Source organism: Triticum dicoccoides, chromosome 4A (genome assembly GCF_002162155.2).
Source record: "Triticum dicoccoides isolate Atlit2015 ecotype Zavitan chromosome 4A, WEW_v2.0, whole genome shotgun sequence".
NCBI lineage: Eukaryota > Viridiplantae > Streptophyta > Magnoliopsida > Poales > Poaceae > Triticum > Triticum dicoccoides.
Window position 1 is genome coordinate 564,099,053 of NC_041386.1, and position 14,285 is coordinate 564,113,337.

Below are 14,285 nucleotides of genomic sequence, written 5' to 3' on the forward strand. Positions count from 1 at the left end.
TTGCTTTGGATATTTCAGCTTGTTGGGATTTCAGATTTTCTTGGAGATCGGCGACTTGGTTTTCTTTCGTCTTCAGCTCAGCCTGCATGCAGACAGTTATATGATTCAGCAAAACGGTACAAGGATTGAAGTACCAACCATATAACAAGTTATGCACTTGGCACTTGGGGGCTAATGCATATTCGATCTTCATCTTTCAATTGCTTACAAAGTCCCAAGATCAATACAAGTATTCAACTTGGCACTTGGGGGCTAATGGCTATTTGCTCGTATATATTCTAATGCGGCGATCTCAACTACTTAAAGTCCCGGTTTAACTACGCTAAGTTGAACCGGCCCTTGGGGACTACATCAGAGAATTTCAAAGCATTAAGATTTATATTAGTAAGTCCCGGTTTGAAAGAAGATTACAAACCGGCCCTCGGGGGCTAGGAGCGTCAACAAGAATTGAAATATACAAGCAGAAAAGAGCATATGGAAGTTACCTCATATTTATCTTTCATCATATTAACCAGACCGGCTTCATAGTCACGACTGGTATACAGCCGGTTCAGGTAGCCGGAATGGATATCTTGGGCGTTCAGAGCAGCGTAAGTCGTCAGATCAGCATTCCACTTGCCTTTGCCAAAGGCAGCAAATGCTTCCTTGGCAGTATGTTTGGACAAGGCGACAGGATTTCTTGGCTCTATATGGCCAATGCCAGCAATGACAACCTCATCATCCTTGGTATCGCCGATTTGCACTAGGGCTGTTGGCTTGTCAGTAGGCTTTGTTGGACCGATGGATTTCTCAATCCGGATGGAGCTTGTGGGCTAATTGACAGGACTTGAGGTATCAATAGGTCTCTCTTCAGCAATAAGATCGTCGTCTTGCTGCGGTGGATCATTGGGTATATCCTCAGGAATAGCCGCTTCAAGATCTGGTGTTTTGCCCGGTTCAAGGACGGAATCCTCTTCGGCCGCTTTGTCCAGGCGAGCCTTCTTGCTTGGCCTAGGCTTGGCCCTGAAAGGAATAACAAAATCAAATACAGCATGTGTTCCAAGGCGATGTGCTGCAAATATTATGATAAGTATAGCTTACCCAAGCACCGTTTTGAGCGGTGGCAGCTGAGTAGCCAATGACTCGCCAGAGGATGAGTGGGAAGTAACCTGGTAATCGGAGTCAGATGGATTAAGAGGTTGACGAAAGCAGCCTGCTTTAGGACAAGCACTAACAAGCAAATTAGAGACCTCTGAACGACGTTTCTGAACCGGACTGTTCGGTAAACCGGCGGAGGTAACTACCTGGCCGCTGTGCCGGGTTGTGCGACGAGCTTCGTGCTGTTGGGTCTTCATAAGAAATTTGGGATCCAAATAAGCAAGAGGATGAGAAAATTTAACTTTCCGGTTTGCCTGACGGATTTTTAGTGAAGGCAAAGGTTCTGAATCGGAATAGAGAATAATTACCTCTGCAGCATCAGCATGGCTGGCTTAGGCATCATCCTGACAAATATCATCATCAATAAGACGCATGAAAAATAAGCCAAGTGAGTCAAGCCCTACCTCAAGGTCCGGATTATCCACATCATCATCAGGGGCCGGATTAGAGGATGCAGTGGTTCTTTTCCTGTGGGCAGTCTTCTTCACAGCTTTAGTCTTTTGCCGGGTTGCTCTTTCCGGTTTGTCTGGTTTTTCTGGTTTCTCCTGCGGCAGTTTCTTGTTCCAAAACGGATCATTGCCCTGGTTACACGGACACTGATATTAAACAATGACCAGATATATCAATAACAGATTCAGCAAAAAGAAAAATCAAACTCTTACAACTGGCGGTTTGTTGGTGGCACAGAAGGGAAGCAAGCCGGTTTTAGCACAGATGTGTTCTGGTTCATTCAGCATCTTATTCACAGCCTCTGTGATTTCTTCATCGGTGAGCTGGATGTTGGAATGTCGCAGTGGGTCATCAACACTGCCAGTATACTCGCACATCAAACCGGAGCGCTGACTAAGGGGCAGTATGCTCCATGATATCCAACAGCGAGCGAGATCAACCCCTGTTAAACCGTTGGCCATAAAGGCTCTGAGCTTTGACAGTTGAGGAGCATATTTGCTTCTCTCCTGGGCAGTCAACCTTTGCGGAAAGGGGTGTGTATTGCTGAGCCGCTCCGGACGAAAGCCAGACAAGGGATTTTCACCAGCAGGGGAGGTGTCTTTGCAATAGAACCATGTTTGATTCCACTCTTTGGGGTGGCTGTGCAGTTTGGCGTGAGGGTATGTGACCTCTTTCCTTTTCTGAATCGCCACGCCACCCAACTCCGTATTGGAGCCATCAGTAAACTCAGTACGGCGGTTTAGATGGAAACAGTCTCTGAACAATTCCACTGTGGGCTCCTCTTGAAAGAACGCCTCACAGAGCACTTGGAAGTGACACATGTTTGTAACAGAGTTGGGGCCAGTATCTTGTGGATGGAGTTGAAAATCGGCTAAAACGTCCCGGTAAAATTTAGAACCAGGCGGCTTAAAGCCCCGGGCTAAGTGATCTACGAAAACGACGACCTCTCCTTCTTGAGGTGTGGGAGGGCATTCTTTGGCAGGAGCCCTCCAATGGATGGTATCTTTGCTGCCTAAGGCGCCGATCAGGACTAAATCGTCCAGTTGAGCCTGTGTGACGCGAGAAGGAACCCAGTTGCACTCATATACTTGCTTGGCCATGATGAAATCTACAAGGTAGATGATCCCGGTTCAAAAATGCATTGATTAAGGTACATTGGTATGTGCAATGTTAAACCGGAGACAGATCTATCTAAACCAGAGTTTTATGAAGCAACAACATCTGGCAGTTCAACAAGGGGACTAATGGTATATACCGGTTTGGCAATTTTTTCTACAAAGTTAAACCGCATGGTCTAAACATTGAAGCAAATGAGTAAGTTTACAGAAACAGATTTCACAAGACTTCTCTACAATGACGGATCTGAAGCAAGTTCAGAAAAGAAGGAAAATATTCAAGGTTCAAAAAAGAACAGTACTGAATCAATGGGAGAGATACATATAGATCTATGGTCTTGAGGCATGAAACTAAAGGCGGATGCTAAAACCTACCGCTACACAGAGCAAGGATTCACAGATGCATCTAGGAGCTATCGTATGAACACGAAACAGGCGATGAACACTAGAAGAACATGAAACCCTAGAGCAGATCTGTGTTGAAAAGAACAGAAGACTTACTAGAGATGAGAAAGACGCGGAAGGTTGCCGCGGTGCTCTGGTGCGCCCAGGTTGATGCAGCGGCCAAGGTTGATGCAGAGGTTGACGGTGGCGGCGAAGCTCCGAAGCTGGGCGACGCGAGGAAGACGAAGCAGAAGGGCACGGAGAGGAAAAAGAAATGACCCTTCGGTCCTATTTATAAGGCAAGGGACAGGAGTCAGGCGCGAAAATCAAGGGACCGTGGGTTTGGAAATGAAGATATCACCTTAATTGTCGCAGACCTATTAAGGTCCTTTATAACAGGTGACGTCACGCCGGTTTACAACGACCAGAGAAGATGACATCATGGCGGTTCAACAAACTACAAGAAGATATTGAAGATGAAGATTTTTGCTAAAGGATTGACATGAACATGTTCAAATCAATCTGGGGCCTAATGTTGGGGATATCACTACTGGGCGTAAACCGGTCTATCTGGGCCGTGTTAACTTCGTCAGCAGTTAAGTATGTTAAAGCCCACGAAGGCAGATGAGGGCTCAAGGCCCATGGTCGGTTCAAGGTCTGTAGCCGTAAACCGGCATTGGTATTTAACTTGTATTGTAAGTTAGGAATAAGTAGAGACCAAACCGGACACATCTATGAGCCGGTATTGGGACTCTGTGAACCGACGGGCGTCACCCATGTATATAAGGGGACGACTCCGGCGGCGGTTCAAGGACAAGAGACAACAACTCGAGACATAGGCGAAGCTTGTTTGCTCCCTGGTCATCGAAACCCCATCAATTCCATCACAACTAGACGTAGGCTTTTACTTTCATCGAAGGGGCCAAACTAGTATAAACTCTCTTGCGTCCCTGTGTCCGCTTTAACCCCTTCAAGCTAACCCGTCGCGATGGCTCCATGACTAAGTCCTTTCTCTAGGACATCTGCCGTGACAAAACCACGACAATACCCCTTGTTGTATTGGTGCCCATTGATCTCGAAGTTCACCAGAGGAGAATGGCCCTCAACGAGCTTGGCAAAAATAGGAGAGCACTGCATCACGTTGATGTCATTGTGAGTTCCTGGCATACCAAAGAAGGAGTGCCAAATCCAGAGGTCCTGTGTGGCTACCGCCTCAAGCACCACACTGCAACCGCCTTTGGCGCCTTTGTACATCCCCTGCCAACCAAATGGGCAATTCTTCCATTTCCAATGCATGCAGTCGATGCTTCCAAGCATCCCAGGAAATCCTCTTGCTGCATTTTGGGCTAGGATCCGAGCACTGTCTTCCACATTGGGTGTTCTCAAGTATTGTGGCCCAAACACTGCCACCACTGCCCGACAGAACTTGTAGAAACACTCTATGCTGGTGGGCTCGGCCATGCGCCCATAGTCGTCGAGTGAATCACTGGGAGCTCCATATGCAAGCATCCTCATCGCTGTCGTGCACTTCTGGATGGAGGTGAATCCAAGAGCGCCAGTGCAATCCATCTTGCACTTGAAGTAGTTGTCGAACTCCCGGATGGAATTCACAATCCTGAGGAAGAGCTTTCGGCTCATCCGATAACGGCGCCGAAATGTTCTCTCGCCATGAAGTGGAGCATCGGCGAAGTAGTCGGAGTAGAGCATGCAGTAGCCTTGGAGACGATGCCGGTTCTTTGCTTTCACCCGCCCCAGCGCCGAGCCACCTCGCCGCGGCTTTTCATTGCTCGCCAGCAGCTGGGCGAGGGCGGCGAGCACCATGAGATGCTCTTCTTCCTGGACGTCGGCCGCGGCTTCCTCCTCCAGCAGCGCGACAAGCTCTTCCTCCTCATCCGAGTCAATCGCCGAGGCAGGCAAAACGCCGAACACCTTGCGCTCGGTGGGCGTGCACCCGCTGTTAAACCGTGCCTCCGCGGCCGGAAACGGCGGCCGGAAACGCCCAGCTGCTGTGGGAGGGGCTGCCGCGGCGAAGCACTGCTATTTTCCGGCAGGGAATGGCTATCTAGCGGAGTAGGGTGGCGGCCGTCGCCGGGATATAGCTAGTGGTGGCCGAGGGCGCGGGGGGTGCGAGGCGAGTCGGGGGAAGAAAACCTTGACTTTTTCCCCTGTCGGTGTGGGCCGGGCGTGCCTTTCCCTAGCGCCGGAGCCCCCAACTACTCCCCAGCGCGCCGGGTTCGGCCTGTGACCGCCGGGCGGAAAAAAAGTCCAAACCGGCGATTTTCGGCGTCCTGAAAGTACGACTGAGTCGTTTTTTCGACGCCAATGCCGAAAAAGTGGTCTGAGAGGCTCTATTGGGGGCGCGCTTACTGCCCATCTCCTGAAAACGGGCTAGCGAGAAGGCGAAGCAAAGCTAGGCTAAAAAGCGTGCATCACTTGTCTCGCACTTCACTTCTTCCTCATGGCCCACGTGCTCCAGCGGCCGAGCCGGACCAGAGATCCCACGGCCACCTGTCCTCCGTCGAGCAAATCACACCGTTGCTACCAATAAAACACCCAAAGCCAAAACCCAAGCTGAGAAAATCCGGCCGCTCCTCCCTGGCCGCACCGCCGCGATCACTCCCTCCCCTGCGCCCCCGCCTCCTCCCACCCGCCGGCGCCGCCGGCCATGGAGGACGCCTACGCCAAGTCCGTCTCGGAGGTAAGCCGCCCCGCCGCTGCCACATCTAGCCCCCCCCGCCTCGCGCCATCGCTTGACCTTCCCCCCCTTCGCCGCCGCCGCCTCTCACGGATCTGGTCGCCGCCCTTCCTCGTAGGTGCTCCAAGCGTTCGGCGTGGACCGGACCAAGGGCCTCTCCGACTCGCAGGTGCTGCTCCGAGCCGTCCGCGCTGTGGTTTTTGGTCTGGGTTACGGGGAATGGGTGGGGCTGATTTGGTTTTTGGCTTGTGTGGGCAGGTGGAGCAGCATGCCTCGCTTTACGGCAAAAACGGTGAGGAACTCCGTGCTGTCCAATGCGTTTTCGTTCGCTTATTGTCGCCGAACTGCTTGTGTCAAGTAACAAATGGAGAGAAGGACACGAGGTTTTGCTGAGCGAGGAAGTTTTTCAGACGAGGAATTGTTTGTTTCCTTTGCACCAACCTCGAAACGTGTTCTCCAAATTCATCAGAATAGGGTTTTTTATTTCGCACACAGCGGCTATCTATAGTTCTATATTTTGTCAGCATTGATATGCCCTCCCTCTGTTTTGGTGGTTAAGTCCTAGCCACTAGAACCATCTAAAACCAGAGCATTTCTAAATAAGGAGATGTGCTTTGCATGAATGTGCTCGGTGACCTTTTTGTAATACCAATAAAGGCCTTACACCTTATAACTTGCTGAGGTTATCCGACAAAAAACATTTTGTCACGTATGTAATGCCATAACCTACACGTATCAACTTTCGTAATCCCTGAATGAAATTTGAAAGTCACCGTGATGCTGATTTAACTGAATTGATACAGCCTTCATACTTTGATGTAGTTCAGATCCCTACCATTTTCTCAGTAAAACTTGAAAGCTTCAGTCGAGACCCCTGCACAATTTTGAGGGCAGACATATTTATGTTATCATCTCATGTTGCATTGCGGTATTCACACATTTTGATTCTTGTTATCATTATTATGGCCTCTAACTGATTGCTGCACTTTGCTTTCGTGCATGGATGATCTGCAGTGCTGCCCCAAGAAGAAAGTAAGTTATCAGCTCTAACTTCTAACGTTCATTTACGTGTGGCAACACATTTCATATTACCTGTTACACCTTTTCTCCAAAGTGTTTGCCGTCAGAAAATGTTGGTACTTGGTATTCCATTGTCTCTGTCTTACTCCATCTACTCTTTCTGAATAATAATGAACATAAGTCAACCATGGATTGACAAGGATGCATGGAAACTACGAGTTCTGTTAGTTGGCATGCTACAGTTACTCAATATGATTTAAATATGGGTAGAAAGCATTAGTATTGTAATGATTATATGGCAAGTTTGCCAATGTACTTGCATTGCGAAATGACAATTTTGAAAAGTTGGATGTTTTATGAGAAGGAGAGTATCATTGAAATGTGTAAGCTCTACTGTTTGGTGATTCCCATGTAAAAATGATTTATTTTGGTAAGGTAGTAGAAAATGTTAAGGGTAGTAGTATAATAGTACGCATTTTATAGGTATTTATTAATGTAGGATTGAATAGGTATGCCCTTTGGGTTTGTTTAATGCACCCAGTCAGGCTGTTTCTCGGCAGATACAAGAAATAACCCTAAGACATACATACTAGTCATACTGCCCCTTAACATCCTTTACCTTGGATGATGACTTGTCGTAGCAAGCTTTTGCAAATACCGTGTTAGACAAATACCTTGTTGGATGATCACCAAATTATATTGTATTGGGTCTTTGTTGTTCTCTTTGCCACCAGCTATAGAAGTTAAGTTTGTTGAAGTTCATAACAACTAACTTGATTATGTGGTAGGAGGATTTTACCAAAAAAAAAATCGTAACCAGAACAAACGAATAAGGATTTTGAGGAAGATAAATAGATTAAGCAAAGTTAGTTTTGTTACCCTTTATTCATCATCTATTAACGTGAAACTTCTGACCCAGGTACCCCCTTCTGGAAGTTAGTTTTGAAGCAGTTTGATGATCTACTCGTCAAAATATTGATAGCAGCTGCTGTGGTATCATTCCTTTTGGCTCGATTGAATGGTGAAACTGGATTAACAGCATTCTTGGAACCATCTGTAAGTTGATCCACTTTGGAGGATATGTCCTATGTGAGGAAGATGATTTTCAAGTGCCACATGAAGGCAATAACTAACAAGATGGCCTTTATTTTGATTGCATAGGTTATATTTATGATATTAGCAGCAAATGCAGCAGTTGGTGTGATCACAGAAACAAATGCTGAAAAAGCTCTCGAGGTTCTTACTTTTAAATAAGGCTCTAGTGTCATGCTTAATTCTGCAGATCTGGTTTACTGCTGTTTGATATGATTTTCTTTTTGCACATGCTGTGAGATATTATGTGTGGCTTTAAATCTTCTGCTGTCTTATGTTTTCTTGTTTCCCTCTTTCCCTACAAACATCATACAAATTACTTCAAGGTGAAACTTGGAATGTTTAAATGGCTGTTATCTAATTCTTGGATGCATAATCGCGAATACACCTTGTTCACCCTGGTCATGTTCTCTTGTTTCCAACTCCATTATAGTTTGTTTCACATATTTAGAGCAATACTAAGAGTACTGATTTTGGTCCTAATTATTCCTTTTCCACGCATTGTTAATCTAACTACATATGCTAGTTATTAACTTCATCTTGTACTATGTAACTACAATTGGCATTGCAATGTCTAACTCTTGTTGTCCATCCACAATGACTCGCTTATGAAAAAATCTGTAGGAGTTGCGAGCATATCAAGCAGATGTTGCAACGGTGCTTCGCAATGGTAATAAACTTTTCGAATTGATTATGGCATTTTGAGTGTGTAAGCATATTTTCACACAATTATTTATTTGCAGTCTTCTGATTGAACTTTTGTTAATTATGACCATGAGTTGCATCTACTCTTTAGTTTGAAATTGGAAATATGTACCTGTAACCATTCCACTTGAAAAATTCAAGTTCAACAAAATCAACTTGCTTTGACAGACATGTGAGGCATGAGCTCATATGTCATTGGCACTGCAGGTTGGTTTGTGTGAGCTGGACCCAGGGAATGCCATGCTTATCGTAGAACTTGTGAAGGTGTTCCATAAGAAGGGCATCATTCTCTTGGAACAGATTGATGATGCCAAGGCCACTTTTAGATTTGGGTTTACATACATTGTCACAGGCTGCTAAAGATCTGACTCTGCCTGAGCCTACTTATATCGTGGACGCATCATGTCAAGAAGCAGAGTCTTGTGCAAACCTTAGTCCCTGTCAGTTGTTTGTTTTGTGCATGTCCTTTGCATGCATGTACATGTGTCATTAAAGTAGAAGTTGGGTTGCACTTGCAGCTTCTTTAAAGTTGGTTTGAAAGACTATGAATTGAAGCAAAAATGCTTTGATTAAGAGCAACATTTACTTACATCATACTTTCTTGCTCCAGAAGTGCCTTTTAATCAGCTTCCACCTGGGTAACGATCCTTGTATTTGTTGATTTGTGAAAACAAAGTATTTATCTTGATATCTACGATTGGTTTGATATATCTTCACTTGAAACATTATTAAATATTACTAATGTTCTCTAAATTATTTATTTATATTCATATGATTGAGTTACTTGTCAATGTTTCAATTTGTTAGGTTGCTTTTCTATACTTCCAGCAACAGAACTTGTCCCTGGAGATATTGTAGAAGTGGGAGGTACTGTCCAAGGCTATTCAAGTGATTTCCATTTAGCATAATGCTGATTATGTTCCTGATCCAACTTGGTTACACCTTGTCTCTTATGGGTAGTTGGTTGCAAAGTTCCAGCTGACATGAGAATGGTTGAAATGCTAAGCCATCAGTTGCGTGTTGACCAGGCAATTCTGACAGGTATTTTTTGTGTTGTCCTGTGCTATCCTCCTGTTCATCCTAATATTAGAAGTTTACTAGTTTGTCGTGGCAATCTTGTTTTAGAGAACAGGAGAAATGTTATGCCCTTTTTTTCGGTCAATGCATTGATCTGGCCATATCATTGTCACTAGAGACATTACTAGGTGCATGGTATAACCTATCAACAGCTAACATATGTTTTTCTGAATCACTTGTTTATTTTGTGCTTTATTCTAGGGGAAAGCTGTTCAGTGGCTAAAGAGCTTGATTCAACTTCAGCAATGAATGCTGTCTACCAGGATAAAACAAACATTCTTTTCTCGGTAGGTGTATATGTGCAACTCAGTATCTTGGTAGTCACATAGATCTATCAATTTTTTATAGCGTTCAGTCTAGGGAACTAATCAAGTAAACATGCTTTTTTAAGTGAAAATATCTAAACTTCAATGCGAATCCGTTGGTTGAGGAATGATGAATCAGATTGGAATGTCCTGAAAATGTAGGAGCCATGTGAGGCTGTTATTCAGGATATGTCCCATCCAATTTTTTCCATTGTGGAAACACTGCTCTCCCATCCAATTTTTTCCATTGTGGAAACACTGCTCATACCTACATGTCTTGTTCGCTCAAAATAATTGAAATCTGTGCTAGCGATCTTTTGTCCTCTCTGATTATTGACAAGCATATTCGTTTGGCCGTTAGGTAAGATCGAGAAACGATGGAAAATAATACGCAGTTTGATATGTTTAAGTCTTTGTAGGATTGTATGATTATCTTTTGAAACCTTAATGTAAATATTACATTTGAGAACTTGTAACACAAAATGGTTAAAAAAGCTGTGTCTAGCCGCCCACCTAGGTGTGCGAAAGCACTAGGAGAGCAATATGTAGCCTTGGCCCTAGGTTCTCTGCCGAAGGCGTTTTCATTGGCGACACATCGATGAGGTGGACAAGTAGGTGGTGTGTGGACATTGAAAATGAATGGCTGCAGCAAGGTAAGAAAGTGTGGTAGTGGGTCGCCACCCGTGGCAGCGTGTCATCAGTGATGGGGTTGATGGCATTAGATGTTGCTCATGCAGTAGTGGTGACAGCGGCAGCATGATCTGTAGGCAGATCTGAACCATGACATAACTAAAGCGGCAACTTAGTGGGCAAATGGGCCTGGTGGGGCCTTAATTTTTCCTTTTTCATTTCAGTTTTGACTCTTTCACCCCTCTAATTTCTACCCGCTTGAGCAGTGAAGCCTGCAGCTGCTGCTATCATGCAAAGCGTCTTGGCACGCCTAGGCGCCACTTAGGTCTGTTGTCCAGATCGCGGTACATGTTCAGACTGCTCTGGATTTTAGAGGAACAAATTTCAGGCTACTGGCACTAGGCGGCGCAAAACTCCTGCCTAGCATCCAGCGCCCTTTTAAACCTAAAAAAGTAGATATATCTTCTTGAACTGCTGAATTCGAAGTCCAGGGTATTTTTCTTCTTCAAATTATCAAATTACATCTCAAAGAACACTTTCTCTTTAAAACTTTTGCTCGTTACATCCATTCTCCAGTTGCTTCTTCTGAACTTTGCATGCTACCTGATGTCTTTGCTTCCCAGGGTACTGTTGTTGTAGCTGGTAGAGCAAGAGCTGTCGTTATTGGTGTTGGTTCTAATACTGCAATGGGAAGTATACGTGATGCAATGCTGAGAACAGAGGATGTAAGCATTCGATTTGCTTCTCATTTGTGTATATTATGATAAAATTTGATAATGACTTTTCTCATTCAAAGTATATATTTTCACTTTATCTTTTTGCTGCTCTAGTATTGTTTTGTGTCTTAGCACTATGATTGCTTTATGTATAGTGAAAATTTTACGTACTGACGATATTCCCACACATCCAGGAAGTGACTCCACTGAAGAAAAAACTGGACGAATTTGGCACATTTCTGGCAAAGGTAGCTGACCATGGTCTTTTCCAACATGTCATGAGTAGCTGTTTCAGGAATCATATAGTTTGAAGTTCAAATGCTTTTTTCAGGCTTAATCAGATTTTTTAATTTTATTTTCAGGTTATAGCAGGGATCTGTCTTCTTGTTTGGGTTGTAAATATTGGCCATTTCCGAGATCCTTCTCATGGTGGCTTTCTTAGGGGTGCCATTCATTATTTTAAGGTAATATCAATATTCCTGTTTTGTCTGAATGTACGATTATTGGTATTTGCTCATTGTAGGTTCTGTATTGATTATCAGAGATGTGCTTGTTGTGTGTTAAGCCAGAGTGCAGAATTTGGTATTGTTGGTTCTCTTTTGTAGACTGTATCTTCATGAAGCTACATTCACACAAATTAGCTGGGGTTATTGTTGTCAGACTCTATAGTGCATGTATCTGTAGAATGACATTGTTTATAGCCATTTATTATAACTCATATGCTCAGGCCATTTATGATATTGCACAGTATGGTCTGTACCTGGGAACTCGATTGTTTAGATGTGGTTGATGACAGCAATTTTCGTTTCGTGCAAGTTGACTGGCTTAAAATCTTAAATAGGTTGCTTGTTCATATAGTTGTGTCCATTAAGTGGACCTACCTACATGCATTTGATAAAGAGCTGTCAATCTACCTCGGTTAGGCATTGTTATCTTTAATACCTCCCATTGCAAGCAAGTCATTTTAGCCCTAAGAACTTTTCTTTAAGTATAGACCGTTCTACAACTTGGAAGCTTATTTACTCATTGCTTTATGTTATAGTTATACCCTTCATATAAATGCGCATGTTCTCATTGATAATGAAGCTTTCTAACATATCAAATGAAAAATGACAATATTTGTGAATAATGAAGGGTGCCAATGCCATTTTGTATTGCTTCTTACTTCATGTACCCAAAGCTATACTTAAGATTGGAGGGATTAGTTAATTTTGTACTTCCTTGTACCTTATACTGCTGCTTTCAACCGTTATTAATTATCGTGCCTAACTTTGATTTCTGGAAAATGTGCACTGTTTTCTTTTGATAGGTAGCAGTTGCCCTTGCTGTTGCAGCTATCCCAGAAGGTCTCCCAGCTGTAGTAACAACGTGAGTTTCCTTACAAACAATTTGTAGCTTTCCAGTATGCCAAATAAAACATTTTATGTGATTCAGTTGATATATCAACAAATATTATCTGATTTAAATCTGTAATTTGAAAGTGTACTTAATATCTCCAACTTTACCAATGTTTGCTAATACTATAATGTTTCTCTCAGTCAGTTAATTCTTAATTATTAATAAAGCACGAAATCAATTCAGATTCTTATCAAAATGGAAGTGTGATCAGTTGGAATTTGGAAAGTGAAGTTTTGGACGTTTGAAATAGTGCATTGGGATTTATACATTGTAACACAATGAGTTAATGAATCCCACGGCCCGTTAGCTAGTTACTGAACTTGGCTTCCTTGTATATGGTGCGAACAATTTGTGTTGCTTGCGACAAAATTAGTCATTCTTTTTCGAGAAAACGCAAAGGATCCTTGCGTTTCATTGCATTGAAAAGATGGGAAAGAACAATCCTCCTAGGAGGCGAGTGTTACAAGGGCCATGCGCCCGATCAGTGGACATCCCAGGATGCGGGCAGAACAACCTTGAGCCCCTGTGCCCCTGCTTGTGCCCAACATTTGGCCTCATCTTTGATCCTATCCACTAACGTATCATTCGAGGGTCTCGTGTTGTTGAAGATGCATTCATTTTGCTGCTTCTAGATCATCTAGGGAACGAGCATGGTGATGGATTGCAGGGCTTTACGAAGCGTGGGAGGTGTCTGCTCTTCGCTCGCAGCCACCTGTCCACAATGGTAGGTTCATGATCCGGTGGCTGAGATGGTATGCGCGTCCAGTCCAGGATGATGTGCCAGGTTTGCTAGGCGAACGGGCAGGCCAGGAGCAGGTGCTGGATTGTCTCTGGTGCCTGGTCGCAAAGGGGGCATATGGGGTGATGTTGTAGACCGTGTCGGGCGAGCCGTGCTGCAGTCCAGCATCGCTCTTGGCTGGCCAGTGGAAGAACTTAACGCGAGGCGACGCCCAGCTCTTCCAGGTCAACTTCCATGAGGGGCATCGAGTGGATCCGTGGAAGGTGGCGGCGTAGCAAGACTCCAGAGCAGCCGGTGTGGCTCATTGGCAAGGGTGATTTGCTGCACGGCCTGCCAAAGCAACAAATATTGCCCAATCTCGTGTATCCCAAGGACTCCTTGGATATCACGGGCCCAAGTGTTGCAAGCGAGTCCCTTTGCCACCATTCTTGATTTGCGCCGCCGCTTTGGGATGCACTGGTATAGCATGAGTGCAAATTCGCGTACAGACTGCCCATTTAGCCAGCGATCGTCCCAAAACAGGTCCGTCGAGCCATTCCCGATGACAATAGTGGTGGAGGCGAAGAATAGCGCGTGCTCCTGTTGGGAGAATTGAAGATCAAGCCCTTGCCATGCGCGATCATCGTCCGTGCGAGCGAACCGTAGCCATCGCAGCCGTAGTGCGAGCCCGACGCGCTCCAGGTCTCGGATCCCTAAGCGGCCATACTCCAGCGGGCGACACACGTGGTGCTAATTGACATGACAGTGCCCTCCATTAGCGATGGCATGCCCAGTCCACAAGAAGCCTTGCTGGATCTTCTCAAGTTGCCTAAGGGTCTCCTT

The 14,285-nt window shown here is 44.8% G+C and overlaps 1 protein-coding gene across 1 annotated transcript in view; it reads left to right on the forward strand.

The window, feature by feature from the left end:
* Positions 1-5,633: 5,633 nt before the first annotated feature.
* Positions 5,634-14,285, forward strand: part of LOC119286776 (calcium-transporting ATPase 3, endoplasmic reticulum-type-like) — a 27,037-nt gene continuing 18,385 nt past the window's right edge. Inside the window, exons 1-14 of the mRNA XM_037566223.1 lie at positions 5,634-5,784; positions 5,900-5,950; positions 6,040-6,073; positions 6,796-6,813; positions 7,721-7,857; positions 7,963-8,037; positions 8,518-8,563; positions 9,406-9,465; positions 9,559-9,639; positions 9,877-9,962; positions 11,234-11,335; positions 11,521-11,574; positions 11,689-11,790; positions 12,636-12,694. Coding sequence (XP_037422120.1) covers positions 5,752-5,784; positions 5,900-5,950; positions 6,040-6,073; positions 6,796-6,813; positions 7,721-7,857; positions 7,963-8,037; positions 8,518-8,563; positions 9,406-9,465; positions 9,559-9,639; positions 9,877-9,962; positions 11,234-11,335; positions 11,521-11,574; positions 11,689-11,790; positions 12,636-12,694 — 938 coding nt within the window. The 5' untranslated portion in view covers positions 5,634-5,751. The remainder of the gene's footprint in view (positions 5,785-5,899; positions 5,951-6,039; positions 6,074-6,795; positions 6,814-7,720; positions 7,858-7,962; positions 8,038-8,517; positions 8,564-9,405; positions 9,466-9,558; positions 9,640-9,876; positions 9,963-11,233; positions 11,336-11,520; positions 11,575-11,688; positions 11,791-12,635; positions 12,695-14,285) is intronic.